At 28.0% G+C, this 15,282-nt stretch overlaps 1 protein-coding gene across 2 annotated transcripts; it reads right to left on the bottom strand.

Annotated features, from left to right (window-relative positions):
- Nucleotides 1–9,049: 9,049 nt before the first annotated feature.
- Nucleotides 9,050–14,057, bottom strand: LOC100163881 (ankyrin repeat domain-containing protein 12-like). 2 transcript variants are annotated; one of them, XM_008183115.3, is made up of 7 exons: nt 13,736–14,057; nt 12,525–12,693; nt 12,151–12,452; nt 10,181–10,902; nt 9,885–10,097; nt 9,553–9,807; nt 9,050–9,490 (listed from the first exon to the last, which is right to left on the bottom strand). In XM_008183115.3, the coding sequence occupies exons 2-7, from the start codon at nt 12,536–12,538 to the stop codon at nt 9,311–9,313; spliced, it is 1,686 nt and encodes a 561-aa protein (XP_008181337.1). In that variant the 5' UTR covers nt 12,539–12,693; nt 13,736–14,057; the 3' UTR covers nt 9,050–9,310. The 2 variants fall into 2 exon arrangements, with proteins under 2 accessions (XP_008181337.1, XP_001947275.1); XM_001947240.5 differs by having other exon boundaries at nt 13,782–14,057.
- Between the last annotated feature and the right edge of the window lie 1,225 nt (nt 14,058–15,282).

Here is a 15,282-nt window from a genome sequence, read left to right as displayed (position 1 = left end):
ATTTCGAGTTAGAATTCATAAAAATTTTTCTTTTTAAATCTAATGATATGAAAATGTAATACAAGATTCCTTATAAGATTATCTACCTTTATCAAACAAAAAATATCTATAAGAAAGTCAAATTAAATTTTTATGATCGTTTGAAATTAAAATTTTTACAACATTGGATATTCACTCGATTTCTCATGTAGCGATTTCCTTATTTTGTTGTAATTCAAAAACGAATAACTGCAGATACATGAAAATTTTACTGAATTTTTATATTAGCATTTCCTATACACTTTACAATTTTGAAAATATTTTGACTCTTTTTGAGCTGTTTACGGACATTTTCAGTTTTAAATTTTTTTAGTTTTTTTTTCTATAATTTAACATTAACACAGTTTATTTTTATAGTCATTTTAAGTTAAAATTTGGACGAAATTACATATTGTATAACGCGTTATAAGTACCTTATGGATATTGTGATTTGATTAATTTGGAATTTATTATAGGTACCTATTATAGGTCAATTTTTTTTTAATACCATATATAATATTATGTCTTACCTATACCTATACCTAGACTGACAAACCGTCTCCACTCAGAATCGTTTTTCTTATCCAGTGATATTATATCATTGAATTCAAATATTTTAATACCATCCATTATACAGTGACCCACTTGTAATCTACTGTACAGCAGAGCGACATCCACTTACCCACCTTTTTATAATTTTTAAATTTTTTTTGTGTCTGTCATCACCTTTTAGGACAGTAAAAGTGCTTGGATTTTCTTCAACAGTACCTTTTCTGATAGGAAAGTGAATCTAGTTGGTACTTTGGGGGGTCAAAAGTAAAATTTTTACAATAGTTTTCAAAAGCGCCGTGAAAAACAAAATAAAAATTAAGGAAAAACGGGAATTTTTACGCAAAATTAGTTTTCGAGAAAATTGATTTTGGTTTTTGGTGTAACTTTAAAACAAATGACTGTAGATACATGAAATTTTCACTGGTTGTTTATATTTCCATTTTCTATACATGATAAATTTTTCAAAATATTTTGTTTTGTTTTGAGCTGTTTACGGACAATTCCAGTTTCCAATTTAATTAGTTTTTTTTTTCTATGAATGTCAATAAAACTTTATTTGTTGAGTAAAAATACTTGAAAATTTAATACAAGGCTCCTACTATATTGTTACAATGACATTTGAAAAATATTAAAAATCCTTAGTCACAGTTTTTTTTTATTAGCATTTAAAGTTCAAAAATTGACAAAATATGGAAAAATCATCACGAAAATTAGCAATTTATTTTGAGTTAATAATTCGTAAAAATTTTTCGTTTTAGAACTAAGATTTTAAAATGTAATACAAGATTCCTTATAGGATAATCTACCTTTATCAAATTAAAAATGTCTATAAGAAACTCAAATTAAATTTTTATGAGCGTTTGAAATTCATATTTTAATTTACAACATTTGATATTCACTCGATTTCTCATGAGACGATTTTCTTATTTTGTTGTAATTAAAAAACGAATGACTGCAGAAACTTGAAAATTTCACTGAATGTTTATATTAGCATTTACTATATACAATAAAATTTTGAAAATAATTTGACTCTTTTTGAGCTGTTTACGGACATTATAAGTTTTCAATTTGTTTAGTTTTTTTTTCTATAAATATCAATAAAGTTTTATCTATTGGGCCAAAAAGTGTAAAAAGTTAATACAAGGCTCCTTATACATTGCTACAATAGTAGTTGAAAAATATTAAAAATACATAGGCACAATTATTTTTTATAAGCATTTGAAGTTGAAATTTTGTCAAAATTTATCAAATTTAAAATTAAATAATTATTTTGTAGTTAAGGCTAAGGATTGAAAATTTAAAACAAGTTTCCACGTAAATAGGTTATATATAAATTACTTTATTCACAATAATATATCATCAATTATACTTGGTAAGATCATAGGCTGACTGCATAGGTGTAACTAGACCTCAGAGTTAGGGGGGGCTTCAGTCCTAGCATTTTTATAATAAGTAAATTAAGTGGGGGGCTCTGCCCCCACACCCCCAAACACATAGTTACCATAATTGTATATAAATGTAAATCAATAAATTAAACTATACTATTGAACTATACTCCCTAGACGTTATAATGTACTCTAGTGATTGTTAAATGATAATACAGTAAAATTATTAATAATTGGTTATCTAAGTATCTAACCAAAATTTCTGATTTTAATTCAGTTTCATTTATTTTTTATTTATTTGCTTTAAAACATAAGAAAATAAAATTGTACTAATTTATTATAATAATAAAACCGACGTTAGCCAGAATACGAACGATCAGAGTATCAGACAACCGTTGCACTTATGAAGATCGAAGGACGAGTAATGATGATAAAATGATAAAGTATATTTTAATAAAATTACATAACATCTGATTGGTTAGATTAGCAAAAGACCTAAAGCGGCCGGCAAGCGCAACGATCGTCGTCCGGTCACTATAGTTAGTCGTTAATCGTATCACCATATTTTATACATTAATGTTACAAAAATAAAATCCAAAGTCTATTATTCTGAGTGAAGACAATCTTTGGGTATAACCTAACCTTATTGACAACTTCTATGTAGTATGTAGTAAAAACTAAAAACTACAGTACAGTTTTTATATAAAAAAATAAATTTATATTTTAAATTAAAATTTGTAAATTTAGCTACCATTGGTGGTGAGAATAGGAATTATCACAAGGGGGCTAAAATACAAGTTAGAGGGGCTTAGCCCCCCCAAGTCCCCATCCTAGTTACACCTATGGCTGACTGACCATTTTCGCTCAGAATCGTTTTTCTTATACAATGATATTATATCATTGAATTCAAATTTAACATCACACATTACCGTGACCCACTTGTAACCTATTGTACAGCAGAGTGACATCCACTTACCCACCTTTTTTTCTATTTATTGTTTCAAGTCTATTAGCGCTTATCCACGAGACACTGCACGGGAGGTCTTAACTGTTTCCCAATTTTTTTTTGCAACTAATTTAAAAATATTTTTTATATTAAATAATATTACCTACTTTAAATATTTAAATGATTGGGTCATTACAAAAATATGAAATCTTCTTAATTGAAAAATCGTATTTTATTTTATTTACTGCCATCTTATTAAATATTTTATATCAAATTACTAATGACCATGAGTTATGACACAGTGACTGCTCGCCACCGGACAAATAATTGTAACCAATACATTAAAAAAATGTTTCCATGAAACTTGTAACGTTTAAAAGAGATCTTGTTTCAAAAACAATTTAGGAACACAATATGCGGTGTTTTTCAAAAAAAAAATAATAAATTTATGTGATGATTCGTTATTATGTTTCTGTTATGTTTTTTTATAACACTAATTAAAACAATCTTATTTGATTGTCTATTAAGTTACAAAAACATATTTTCTACATATAAGAATCATTTTAAACAGGTACGTTTATATAAAACGTTACAGAATTGTTTTCTTTGGAACGTAAAGAAACGTTTAAACACATTACATTTTTGCAAGGCTGGCATTAACAAGTTAATAAGTTAAAGTTTAAGTTAATTTTAACTTATTAACTTAACTTGCTAGTTCGCTGTTTTAATTAACTTAACCTTAACTTAACTCATTAGGATATACGTTAACTTATAATCAACTTGTATTATTTTTAAAATTCCCAATCAAGTTAATTTTAAATTTTCGTGTTATTCATAAAATATTTTAGTATATTAACGGTTTGTCGATTTAATTAATTAAATTCGTAGAATATTATAAAATATTATTAGAAAAAAGATTTCTTTTTGTATTTATTTGATTATTTTTATAGATATGGACTGGTATAGTAATATACTAATATGTTATATGAATTAAGTACTAATGAAAAAATGTTATCAAAATAAAATAATAAATAATACAATGTAACATTTAGACAATTGTCACCCCTATGTCCGTATTATAAAGATTTATCAATAGCTATACTAGCCCACGAAGTCACGTTTAAGAGGATGTCAGCGCACTATTCGTTTTCTCTCTCTGGCCCACGCGCAACGTAGACAAAACGCATTTACGCAAAATCATTTTTTCTATGTGTTTAAGTAAGTAATGTTAGAGTAAAGTCACCTATTAGAAAAAAGAAAGAGAATACTATTTTTGAGGGAGGGAATGACATATCGATTTTATATTTTATTATTATTTGACTTTGTATTCCACATTCAAAATAAATAAAAAAATGTTGTAAATTTAAATGATGTTTAAATTGTTTTGAGACAATATTTAGACAAATCGATATGTGATTCCCTCAAAAGTATTATTCTCTATCTTTTTTGTCATGGGTGACTTTACTCTAAGATTACTTAAGCACATAGAAAAAATGATTTTGCGTAAATGCATTTTGTCTTTGTTGTCACACGCAACATAGACAAAATGCAGAGAGAGAAAACAAATGGTGCGCTGACGGCCTCTTAATAATAGCGGGATTATTATCATTATTATTAGCCATATTAGGTTTCATTAGTTATTTCTTATTATTTTATATTTTATAATTTGTACGATTGTCGATTATCATGAATTGTGACTATTTCTATTTAATTATTTATTATATTTAACATTTATTATAATTGTTTATTTGTATTACAAAAATACCTACCTACCTACAGTGGTGTAATATACATTTATACATTCTTGGTTCATAGTTTTCATTCCTCAGTTCCTCACTAGTTTGCTCAGTCACTTACACTGCTCCAGTTTGTCACTAATAAGTTTTCAGTGTTTTCACTATTAGTTTAAACTTTAATTGTTTATTGTGAATTTTGTACGTAACGTATTGTAACTTGGACTGGACATAAACATGAAAAATAATAATTGTCCAAGTAAGTAATATTTTTATTTAATCCAAATTACATATTATAACATATAATTTATATATTATTATTATATGCATTCATATTATACTGTATTGTAGTAATAAACATGTATAGAATATAGTATATAGATTATATGGGTATTAAAACATGCAACACTTTATTAAACCAATTAATTTTTGGTATAATATACAAATTTGAAATTTTCAATATTAAACTATTCATATATTTCTATTTATTGTTACATTTTTTTCTAATAAAAAAAAAAATATTTTTCTCAGTTTTTAGTGCACCAGAATACCATAAGAAGTGAATAGCTCCAATGATCAACCAAAATGGCCAACAATGATTTCTTATTTTGAAGAACTTAAATCAAGCGATTTAAATGCAAACAAAAATAATTTGATTTTTAAATGCATTTTGTGTGGTCCAAAAGAAAAACACATTTCTACTTCAAAATTATCAAATTCAAATCTTAGAACACATATATAAGTATGTATCTGTATTTATAATTCATTTTTAAGTGTGGTTTATATTTTGAGTTGACGGTGGTGCCTGATTTCTTAAATATATAGGTGTAAACTATAATAAAAATAATTGCTTTTGTTTTATAAGTAATTTTAAAACTATTAATCATAGAATTTGTTTTAGCTTAAGTTTTAGAGCCTATGGTTCTTAACCCATTTGTTAAATTTTTATGGAATAATAGTTATTATATTTTAACGCTAATATTTTTAAATAGTTTGTATTTATTGTTGTTGTTTATTATTAAAAATAAACAAGTTTTAGTATGCTCTTGTGCAAAATATTTTATTTATACATTTTTTCAGATTAAGCATCCAAATGGCAGAATTCAACAGTTGTATGAAAAAAAGACCAACAAATTCTATAACAACGTCTCATAAGCAACTTAAATTAAGCGAGGTTGGTAAAGTTTACTCAATCAAAAAGTTGGATCAAGCTGAATTTGATAAGGCTAATTTAAGACTTATAATTTATACGGTATCACCCTTTTCATTTGTTGAGTATCCAGCGTTTGTAAATTATTGTAAAGTTACATCAAATAAGGTTCCTGTATCACGTAGAAGTTTAAAGCGTGATGTTGAATATTTGTACAATAAAATGATACACAAAATGATCAGCGAATTAGATACAGTTAAATATGTATGTATTACAGCAGACTGTTGGAGCATACTCCACAAGTAAATATTTTGGACAGAACAGTTAAGTTTTTCTATTTCATATAATATTAAGTTTTAATCTTTTATTATTTTAGATCAAACATAGAATTTGCTATCCATTGGATTAATCCTTAAATGCTTGAAAAATGTTTAAAAGGACGAATGATAGTAAGGCACACTTACGATTATATTGCTGAATCAATAGACAAAGTACTCGATGAATTTCAAATTCAGAATAAAACAACATTAATAGTCACTGATAATGCAGCAAATTTTGTCAAAATTTTTAGGTAATTATTCTTTTCTTAATTAGATGAAAATAGTTACCAATTAAACTTAATTATGAGCTTAATAAACAATGTTTAATTCATATTTTAGTTAATAAATACCTACAGTTTTTAATTATTTTTTTAACAATACTATTCAATATGTACAATAATACTTGTATAGTTTTATATCTATACAATAAGTATTTAAAAATCATATTCAAGTGTTTTTTTTTTTTAATATTTTAGTATTTATATTCCTATAAAAAAGTTTTTCTTATAACTCAGAATAATAATTTATAAATTATGAGTAAAAATTGTCAATTTATACTTAAAAAAAATTATAACTTCTACATCCAAACATTTTTTCAATGATTCATAATTGAATTATTTTGGTAAATCTCGTAACTTACCAATTTTCATCTTCCATCGCAACATATAATATGTATTATAATAATATGTATATATTACATTTGTATACTGAATATGTCCATTAAAACCTTTATACACCTTTATACCAAGTTGTTTTATTTTAATTTTAATGTGTCCATGGATGTACACTCATAAAGCATCTATCTCCTGTAAGTAAATTAGATTACATTATTATCACAGATATTTTGTAATATAATTACTATATAATTATTTCGAATGTTGAGTTTAGGATTATGTTTGTAGATCGATCTGGACAAAATTGACTACTCTGCTTTTAGTAATAAGTTACATTTTACTAAACACATGACGTACACATAGGTAATAATATTCTAATATAGTGCCTACAGTGTGCTAAAAGTCGGCCTTATATACAATAGAGTGACCTAACATTTATGGCATGATTTGCAATTTTGGAATAACAATAATGTTGTTATTATTACACAATATGATGTTACTTTTATACAATATTAAATTCAATTCAACAAATATCAATAATAATAATTTTATACACACTTAGATATTTTTTAAAATCAATTGTTTTGTCGACTTTACACCCCACTCTACTCTGACAATTAGCTATACATCCATACACAAATTAGATTATAAATAAATATTGAAGTCCACATTTTTCCTATATAAAAATACTTTTAAATTATTATTACAAATTATTTTCTAATAAACACATAACTTAATTACAACTATAATGATTGTATACTTTATTATTATATTAGTTACTTATATAACATTTTGAAGAACCAATTATATGTCAATAATACATTTAAGTTTAAATAATTTCATAATGTTCAGCCTCAGATAATGTAAGAACAGTGGCAGAATTAGAATTATAGGGAATATTTAGCGTTTAACTGAGGCTTCTGGTTTTGGGAGACCCCAAGATCTCATATACGATATTCCTTATATAATCTGTAATATATACACATTATATTATTTTTTTTAATATAATCACAATAAATAAGCATATCTTTATTATGACACTTATTTTAGTTTCTATATTATTTTATTATTTTAACATCCAATTTTAATACAACTATTGACAGGAGTCGTTTTTATATTTATCATATTTTTGCGTCATTACAAGTGTGTCAACCTCACATATTATATGCGGTAATCAATTATTTAATGGAAATATTGATGAAACAGAACATAATAACAAGATATGATTATAATTATAATTATTATATATAATTATTTCAATTAGGGTACTTTATCTACTGTGTATAGTGCTCTGTAAATTAGTTAACTATTTTCATGGATAAATTACAGGTTATCTTTAATTTCCTTTTAATTTTAAATGTTACTAATGAGATACATAAATGCATTTCAAAAGTACAGGCTTGTATTAAATGGTCTTGAATTATCAGAGACCTATTACTTATTAGATAGGTTTTCAAGTATTTAAACTTTAGAAAATATTTTAGAGGTACCCTCATTATATATTTTGTGATGCATTAGTTGCATTATTTGTGTGTCTCATCTAAGCTTAGTTATTATGAATAAAAAATATTTATGGTAAACATTTAAAATCAAGTCTATAATAATTCAATAATTAACATAGCAATAAAAAAAATGGGAAGTATAAAACGTTAGAATTGAGAATTTTTTAAATGTTTGAAAATAGTTTTTAAAGACGATGAGTGTTTTGTTAAAATAATCATCTGGTTGTCATAATATGCAGATTGTCAGAGAACCTGATGATGGTGGTTTTTTAATAATAGTTGAAGACAACTTTCAACTGTGCATAAAATTATAGTTTCGTTGTATTTAATTTAAGTGAAAATTATAAAATTGTACAAGTCATATCTGTGTGAGTTGCAAGAAGGTGCTCAAGTCTCTACGGTTATGTCCTATGGTACATCTGAATATGTTGTACCTGGCTCACTTAGGAATTTGTCTTTGCAACAAAGTTGTTGTTTTCGTCAAAATGCGGATAGCTGGGTTTGCTATTATGAATATTAATTAGTGAATACTAATTTACATTGTTTAGCTTAAAATAACTGTGAACATATATTTTAAGCCTGCATATAGCCGGATTCACAGATTTTTATGATTCGTGGAACATTGTGATCATTTGATGTTGTTTTGGCAATAGTCGAGAGATAATTATCATACTACCTTATAGTTTCTAATAATATGTAACTACATAGCTGCTGTTTTTTTGCACTAGCCATAAGATGCATAACATTATTATAATATAAGTATCTATGGCTTTTAGGATTTCGTAACCCACAACATGTTGAAAAAAATGTAGTAAACAAGTAAAACAAATTGGTTTGAGAAAACATTTATCATCATCATAAAAGTATCTGTCAATAAATTATAAATTTAAATTTAAAAATGATGGTAACAAACAATTTTTAGCCAAACATACAATATTGTTATTAATATAATATTATTGATAAAATAGCACGAATACAAGTGACAAACATTCAAAAGTTTTCAAGTAAAATATTATTATTCTTCCCTAATAGTAATAATATCATACATTACTCGACAGTCAACACTGTATCGATTAATAACAAAACTAGGTTAGGCAGGCAAGAGATCTAAATCGTCACTGACTAGAACTATCGGTACATGCTCTTCATCGATATTGGGTTCAGAGCTATAAGTACACAACTGTAATTCCTTCAACTTCCATCCCCAGTCCATTTTCTGTACAGCGTGTAAGCTCTCTGCCTCATTGTGATGTCTCAGTAACAACGATTCCTTTAGTGATCATAAAATATTTAAATATTTTTTTATAGAGTTATAATTTATGAAATTATTACCTTAATCTTTTCCCATTTATCATCTACATCTTGAAGCCATGACAAAAAAAGACGACCATTGTAACGGGATCGTGTATTCCTATTTTTCTTTTCTTCTTGCTCGGGTGTCATAATATTATATACTTCATCGTCCTTGAGTATAGTACATACAGAAAATGGTAAAAGCTGATTAGCTAATGCACGAGCTGCGCGTCCATGAACCCTAAGTATCTCTTGTTCAACACTCAAAACCAATTTTTCTTTTTCTACTTTGTGCTAAACAAAATATAAAATCATTGTAATTATTATATTATATTCTTTTTTTAAAAAAAAATATGCGCAAAAAAACACACCTGTAAATGAAGTCTTTGTCTCTCCTTCTCTTGTTCAACAAACAGCTTTATCAACTGCTTGTGTAAATTTGCTGGTGTTGAGTTTTGTGTATTGACTATACGGCTATTATAGTTACCAGCCAAAACATAAGTGCGCTTGTTCATAAGATAGTCTTTAAATCCAGATGGTGGTTTCGGTTTCACAGGATACAAATTCTTATGTTTCTTATCAATCTAAAAGATAAATAAATTAATAACAATAATAACATATAAAAACAAAAACAACAATTAAATATATTATTATTTAACCAATTTACTTGTTTTCTAATGTCTAAAAACATTTGATAGCAATTGGGAACTGGAACAGGCTCACATGTTGTGCCAAACGGATTAGGTACTACAGTAACATTAGGAGCAGATGAATCACTAGTCTTAGATTCAGTACGACTAGCTTTTAATTTGCGTCGTCGAGGATGTAGTTCCTTCCCTGACACATCAGATGACGTTGTAGTCACAGTAGCTGCAGCAGAAGTAGCTGCCTGTTTGCCATCTCCAGAAACGATTGCCAAAACATTTTCAGTCTGTTCAAAACGAGTAGCAGGCGGTGACGAAGAGTTACCTGATACTGCATCCACTGTCACAGCACCAGGCGAAGTTTGACCCAACTGAATCATTGGAGAAGTACTACGACTTGGTGCACCACTACTGTTACTCCCGCATCGGTTAGATGACCGTAATACTCTGGTCTGAAGAGACTTTTGTTCTTCTACACCTATTGTATCAGAAGTTGCTTTCTGCAAATATTTTGATGCTATTTGTGACTCTTCAGATGGTACTACATACGGTAATGCTGTATATTTATGTGATCGATTCTTGCCATATGATCTTATACCCATATCAGCATCTACTTCTGTAGGTATTACAATTATTAATGAAGGAACTTTAGGGCCACCTCCAGGACTGTCAGCAATAGAAGGTATCAAACCACCAGACTTGTTCTCATTACTATCAGGCTTAGGACTAGAAACCTCATTTTTACCTAAACAAATTTAAACTTCAATAATTTTTTTTATCTAATCAAATAAGGATTTGTGCTAAGTTAAATTATGACAGCCTGATAACTTTTAGGTTCTGAAAACCAGGCACGTAGCTAAGGGGTGGCCTGGGGTGGCCCGGTCACCCAAAATATTTACAGGCGACCCTGATGGCCACCCCATTACATTGAAATATTGTTGAAATACCCAAGGCTCAAATAATTGGGTAAAAAAATTAAACATATTTTAAAATTTCTATTATCATATTTCTTATTTTTACATAATTTTCTTTCCGAACACTATGGTCAGATATCAGAACTCAGAATAGAAATTGTTCATACATACTCGTCGTATTTGACGTATTAACGACGACAAAAATTTCCCATCGCGGCATGCATGACTTGTTAGAGAGTACCAATGTAACGTGGTCGGGGGAACGACCAGTTAAATATAAGATATCCAGAGAGAATCGTATGGATCCTATAGATATAAATACCGTAGCCAGGGGTAGATAATATGTAGATATCAGAATCTTAAATATATTTAAATTACTAGGATTATATAGTATATATTCATTATATTTGTTTTAAGTATTATAATATTATATCCAGAATATTAATTTAAATGGATAATGCATTATACTATGGCAAATAATATTGTTTGTACTGACTAAAGAATCAGATAATGCATATTATCCTTTTTTTAAATCTTACTGTTTACTTAGCAAGTATGCATTTTAATAAAAAATAAATAAATGTAATTTTAAGTTTTTTTTTAATTTTTTCAAAATTTTTCTACTGTTAAAAAAAATCAAACTGACACAATTTTTGAATATCATAATGTAATTTTGTATTATGTTTTCCAAAGCCATTCCTACATATCTTTTTTCACAAATGATTCGAGATGATGTTAAGGAAAATGTAAAAATGTAAGGCGAGTTTTATAAGTTTAAACAAATTGTTTGATAGATATAGCAACAGTTCCAATATAGCATAAAATTATATTTAATTAAATTTTAAAAAAATATAACGACTCAGTAACATTTTAAGTTTATACATATACCTAAGTTTATGATTAAACAATCTTAGTACACTTTTTTAGTATTTTGTAGTGCAAAACCGTCAACAAACAATAAAATTCAGTTTGAAGTATAATAACAAATCTTCAAGCTCTAATTATTATAAGAAATGTAATTAATTTTAAGTTCAACAAATTATTGTTTGATAAACTTAAATCCAAATAAAGCAAGTCACCTGTATAATATTGGTTATGATCTTCTTTGTGTTTTTTCGGTTTAACTTCTTTGCCTCGTTCTTTGCCTTCTTCAACTAGAGGCCGTTTTAACATATCATCTGTTTCTTTTAATGGTGTTACAGTCAATTTATTTGATGAACTATTTACAGCATCAGTTGCTTCACCGGAGCCACCAACTTTTGGTTCAGTTTCTTTAGAAGTACAAGCCTCATCGGTTGGTGCACTAGTCGATACATTTGCAGATGGTTGAGAAACCAACTGCGTGGATGTTTCTGGTTTTTCTTCAATTTCAACAGCTTTCCTAAAAGATTGGTTATATAATATGTTGTATAACTATGCCAAAAAAAAATGTTATTTTTTGTATTATCATTACGTATCATTAGTCATGCTGGAGTTCTGTTCTTCAGTTGTTATCTTGTTCTTTACAAACAAACTCTTAAATTGATTATTGCCCGTATTGGTAAGTCAATGTATTAGAGGTAAATTAGTGACACTAATCACTCTAGGTGATGCTTGTTGTTGTTTATCACTGTTCACAGCATCTAAATTAAAAACCAACTTATAATAATACAATACAAATTAGCAAATTTATCAAATTGTTTTTTAATTATCATTATTATTTAATACAATACACAATACATTACGTCATATACTACCCAGTATCCTAAAAAATGAAAGCAATATTTTTTTTATTAGCTACCTATAGAATTATGAAGTAACTATTTTATATTTATTCTAGAAAATAAAATGATTAATATAGAATAATTAAAATATGCTGTATCAAGTGATTAAACAAAAGCATAGACATTTGATAAGAGTAGTCTCTTAGTATCGACGCCCCAGATAAAAACTGCAACAACTCAAATAATTGGTTTGTTGGGTATAAATGTGTTTTCTATATTGTTTCTCTATGTAACGTAATGTAAATTATAATTTTGAAAATGCTCTCTCGTGGTCAATAATTTAACTATATTTTATTGCGTTCTTGAACTGAAATCGTTACAAGATCGTCTATAAGATGGTGTACATAACTTGGATTTGTTGTAACTCGAGTTGTTGCAGTTTTGAACTGGGGCGTCGTAATGATGTACTGAGACCAATTAAATATTAATTACCTAGTATAAACTATACACTGTATAATGTATATATTTAAGTTTATAGACATAATATACTATATTATAGTAATCTATAGCCTGATATAGGTGGCTAGGTAGTAAAAATGTTAAATATGATCTGAGAATCTAACACATTTTTACTTAATTATTATTATCATAATCTAGTCATATATTTTACATAGTAGGTACCTACTGTTTGAACACATTTTTTATACAAAATTTTTTTTATTTGTGTTGATTAGAATTAATTAGTTTGGTAAATTTGTTTGGGGTACGTTGGTTCTTTAATACATTTCGAATTATCGAGGGGACCGAAATACATGTATTTGCCTGTAATAATTTTCCAGGGGACTTATCTTAGTTTAGTTTAAGGAGTTTTTCGAATTATCGAGTGACTACTGCATCATAACAAGAATATAATGTTTACTGTTAGGAAAACCTAAAATGCAGTTACCATCAATCATTATACCTATTCACGTATGCCGCAGTGACCACCTGTATTGAATGAAATGTACCTGAGAAACGAGGACGGATTGTTCAGGTCCACGATCGACGATTAATGGCAAAAAAAGAACGCACTCGATTTGATTTTTTTATCATGTGAAAACACGTTTACTTTATCATTTCGGTACCATTTATTTTCTCGTACGATTGAAAATATTAATATCAATCGCTATCGCTATCGGGGCGTGTGTTGGACATTCTCGGGTGTAAACGGCAACTACCACAATAACAAGGTGTATCGATACACCTTGCACAATATCATGCTACAACTGTGGGCAATGGTGTATACTGCGGATACCGAGGACGTGATACCACTGAGTACAAATTGTAATAATATGATAATAAATTATTATTCTCAAGGTAGATTTCAACCTTGATTATTCTGGATTTCATAATAATATCATCTGCACCTTGACCACGGGCACTAGTAATTGATAAGAACATTCTGACCAAAAGTCGCGTTTTACCACAGATATGTATAATAATATTATGTATACATATCTGTGCGTTTTACTAGTGCCCTCTACAACTACTAATAAGTTACGGTAACCAAACCGGGTTACCTAGCCACGGTGGAGCGCTAGTATGTCGCGACTTTTTTTGTATGGATACTATGTATGTATTTATGTAACTTGATAAGAACATTTGGCGCCGTCATATTATTGCTCGTTGTGCAACCATAGTATCTATATCCGTGACCTAGACTAAGTCACTATAGAAGTCTTTAGTGCCTGTACATAGACCACAGTTATCTACTCGACTGTTATCTACTCGACTAATCTAACCGTAGCCTCCGCGGAAATCGACACTTTCCTAGTGTGTTGGGTGTTACGTTCTCAGATGTAGACAGTAACTACCACAATAAAATGCTACTGCCGACGCCGGTGTATACTGCCAGCCGAGGACGTGGTATCACAGGGCACAGATTATAAATTAATTATTTGTCATGAGTTATATAAGAACACAATCTGATTTCATAATAATGTCATTTGTACCCAGACCAAAGTTTACTATTCGACGGTTATTTCTCGACGGTTATACTCGTGTAGATAACTGAGTCCTAGACCCATAGATGTATTAAACACTATAACACTTTTAGATTCTGAGTGGAACGATGAATGTATTGATTTTACAATGATGTGTGTTTTTTTTTAATTTTTTTAATTTTTTTTTGTGTCTGTCATCACCTTTTAGGACAGTAAAAGTGCTTGGATTTTCTTCAACAGTACCTTTTCTGATAGGAAAGTGAATCTAGTTGGTACTTTGGGGGGTCAAAAGTAAAATTTTTACAATAGTTTTCAAAAGCGCCGTGAAAAACAAAATAAAAATTAAGGAAAAAACGGGAATTTTTACGCAAAATCAGTTTTCGAGAAAATTGATTTTTGGTTTTTGGTGTAACTTTAAAACTAAATGACTGTAGATACATGAAAATTTTCACTGGGTTGTTTATATTTCCATTTTCTATACATGATAAATTTTTCAAAATATTTTGTTTTGTTTTGAGCTGTTTAC

The sequence above is a fragment of the Acyrthosiphon pisum genome, chromosome X (assembly GCF_005508785.2).
Source record: "Acyrthosiphon pisum isolate AL4f chromosome X, pea_aphid_22Mar2018_4r6ur, whole genome shotgun sequence".
Classification (NCBI taxonomy): Eukaryota; Metazoa; Arthropoda; class Insecta; order Hemiptera; family Aphididae; genus Acyrthosiphon; species Acyrthosiphon pisum.
This window is presented reverse-complemented; position numbering and strand designations above follow the sequence as displayed.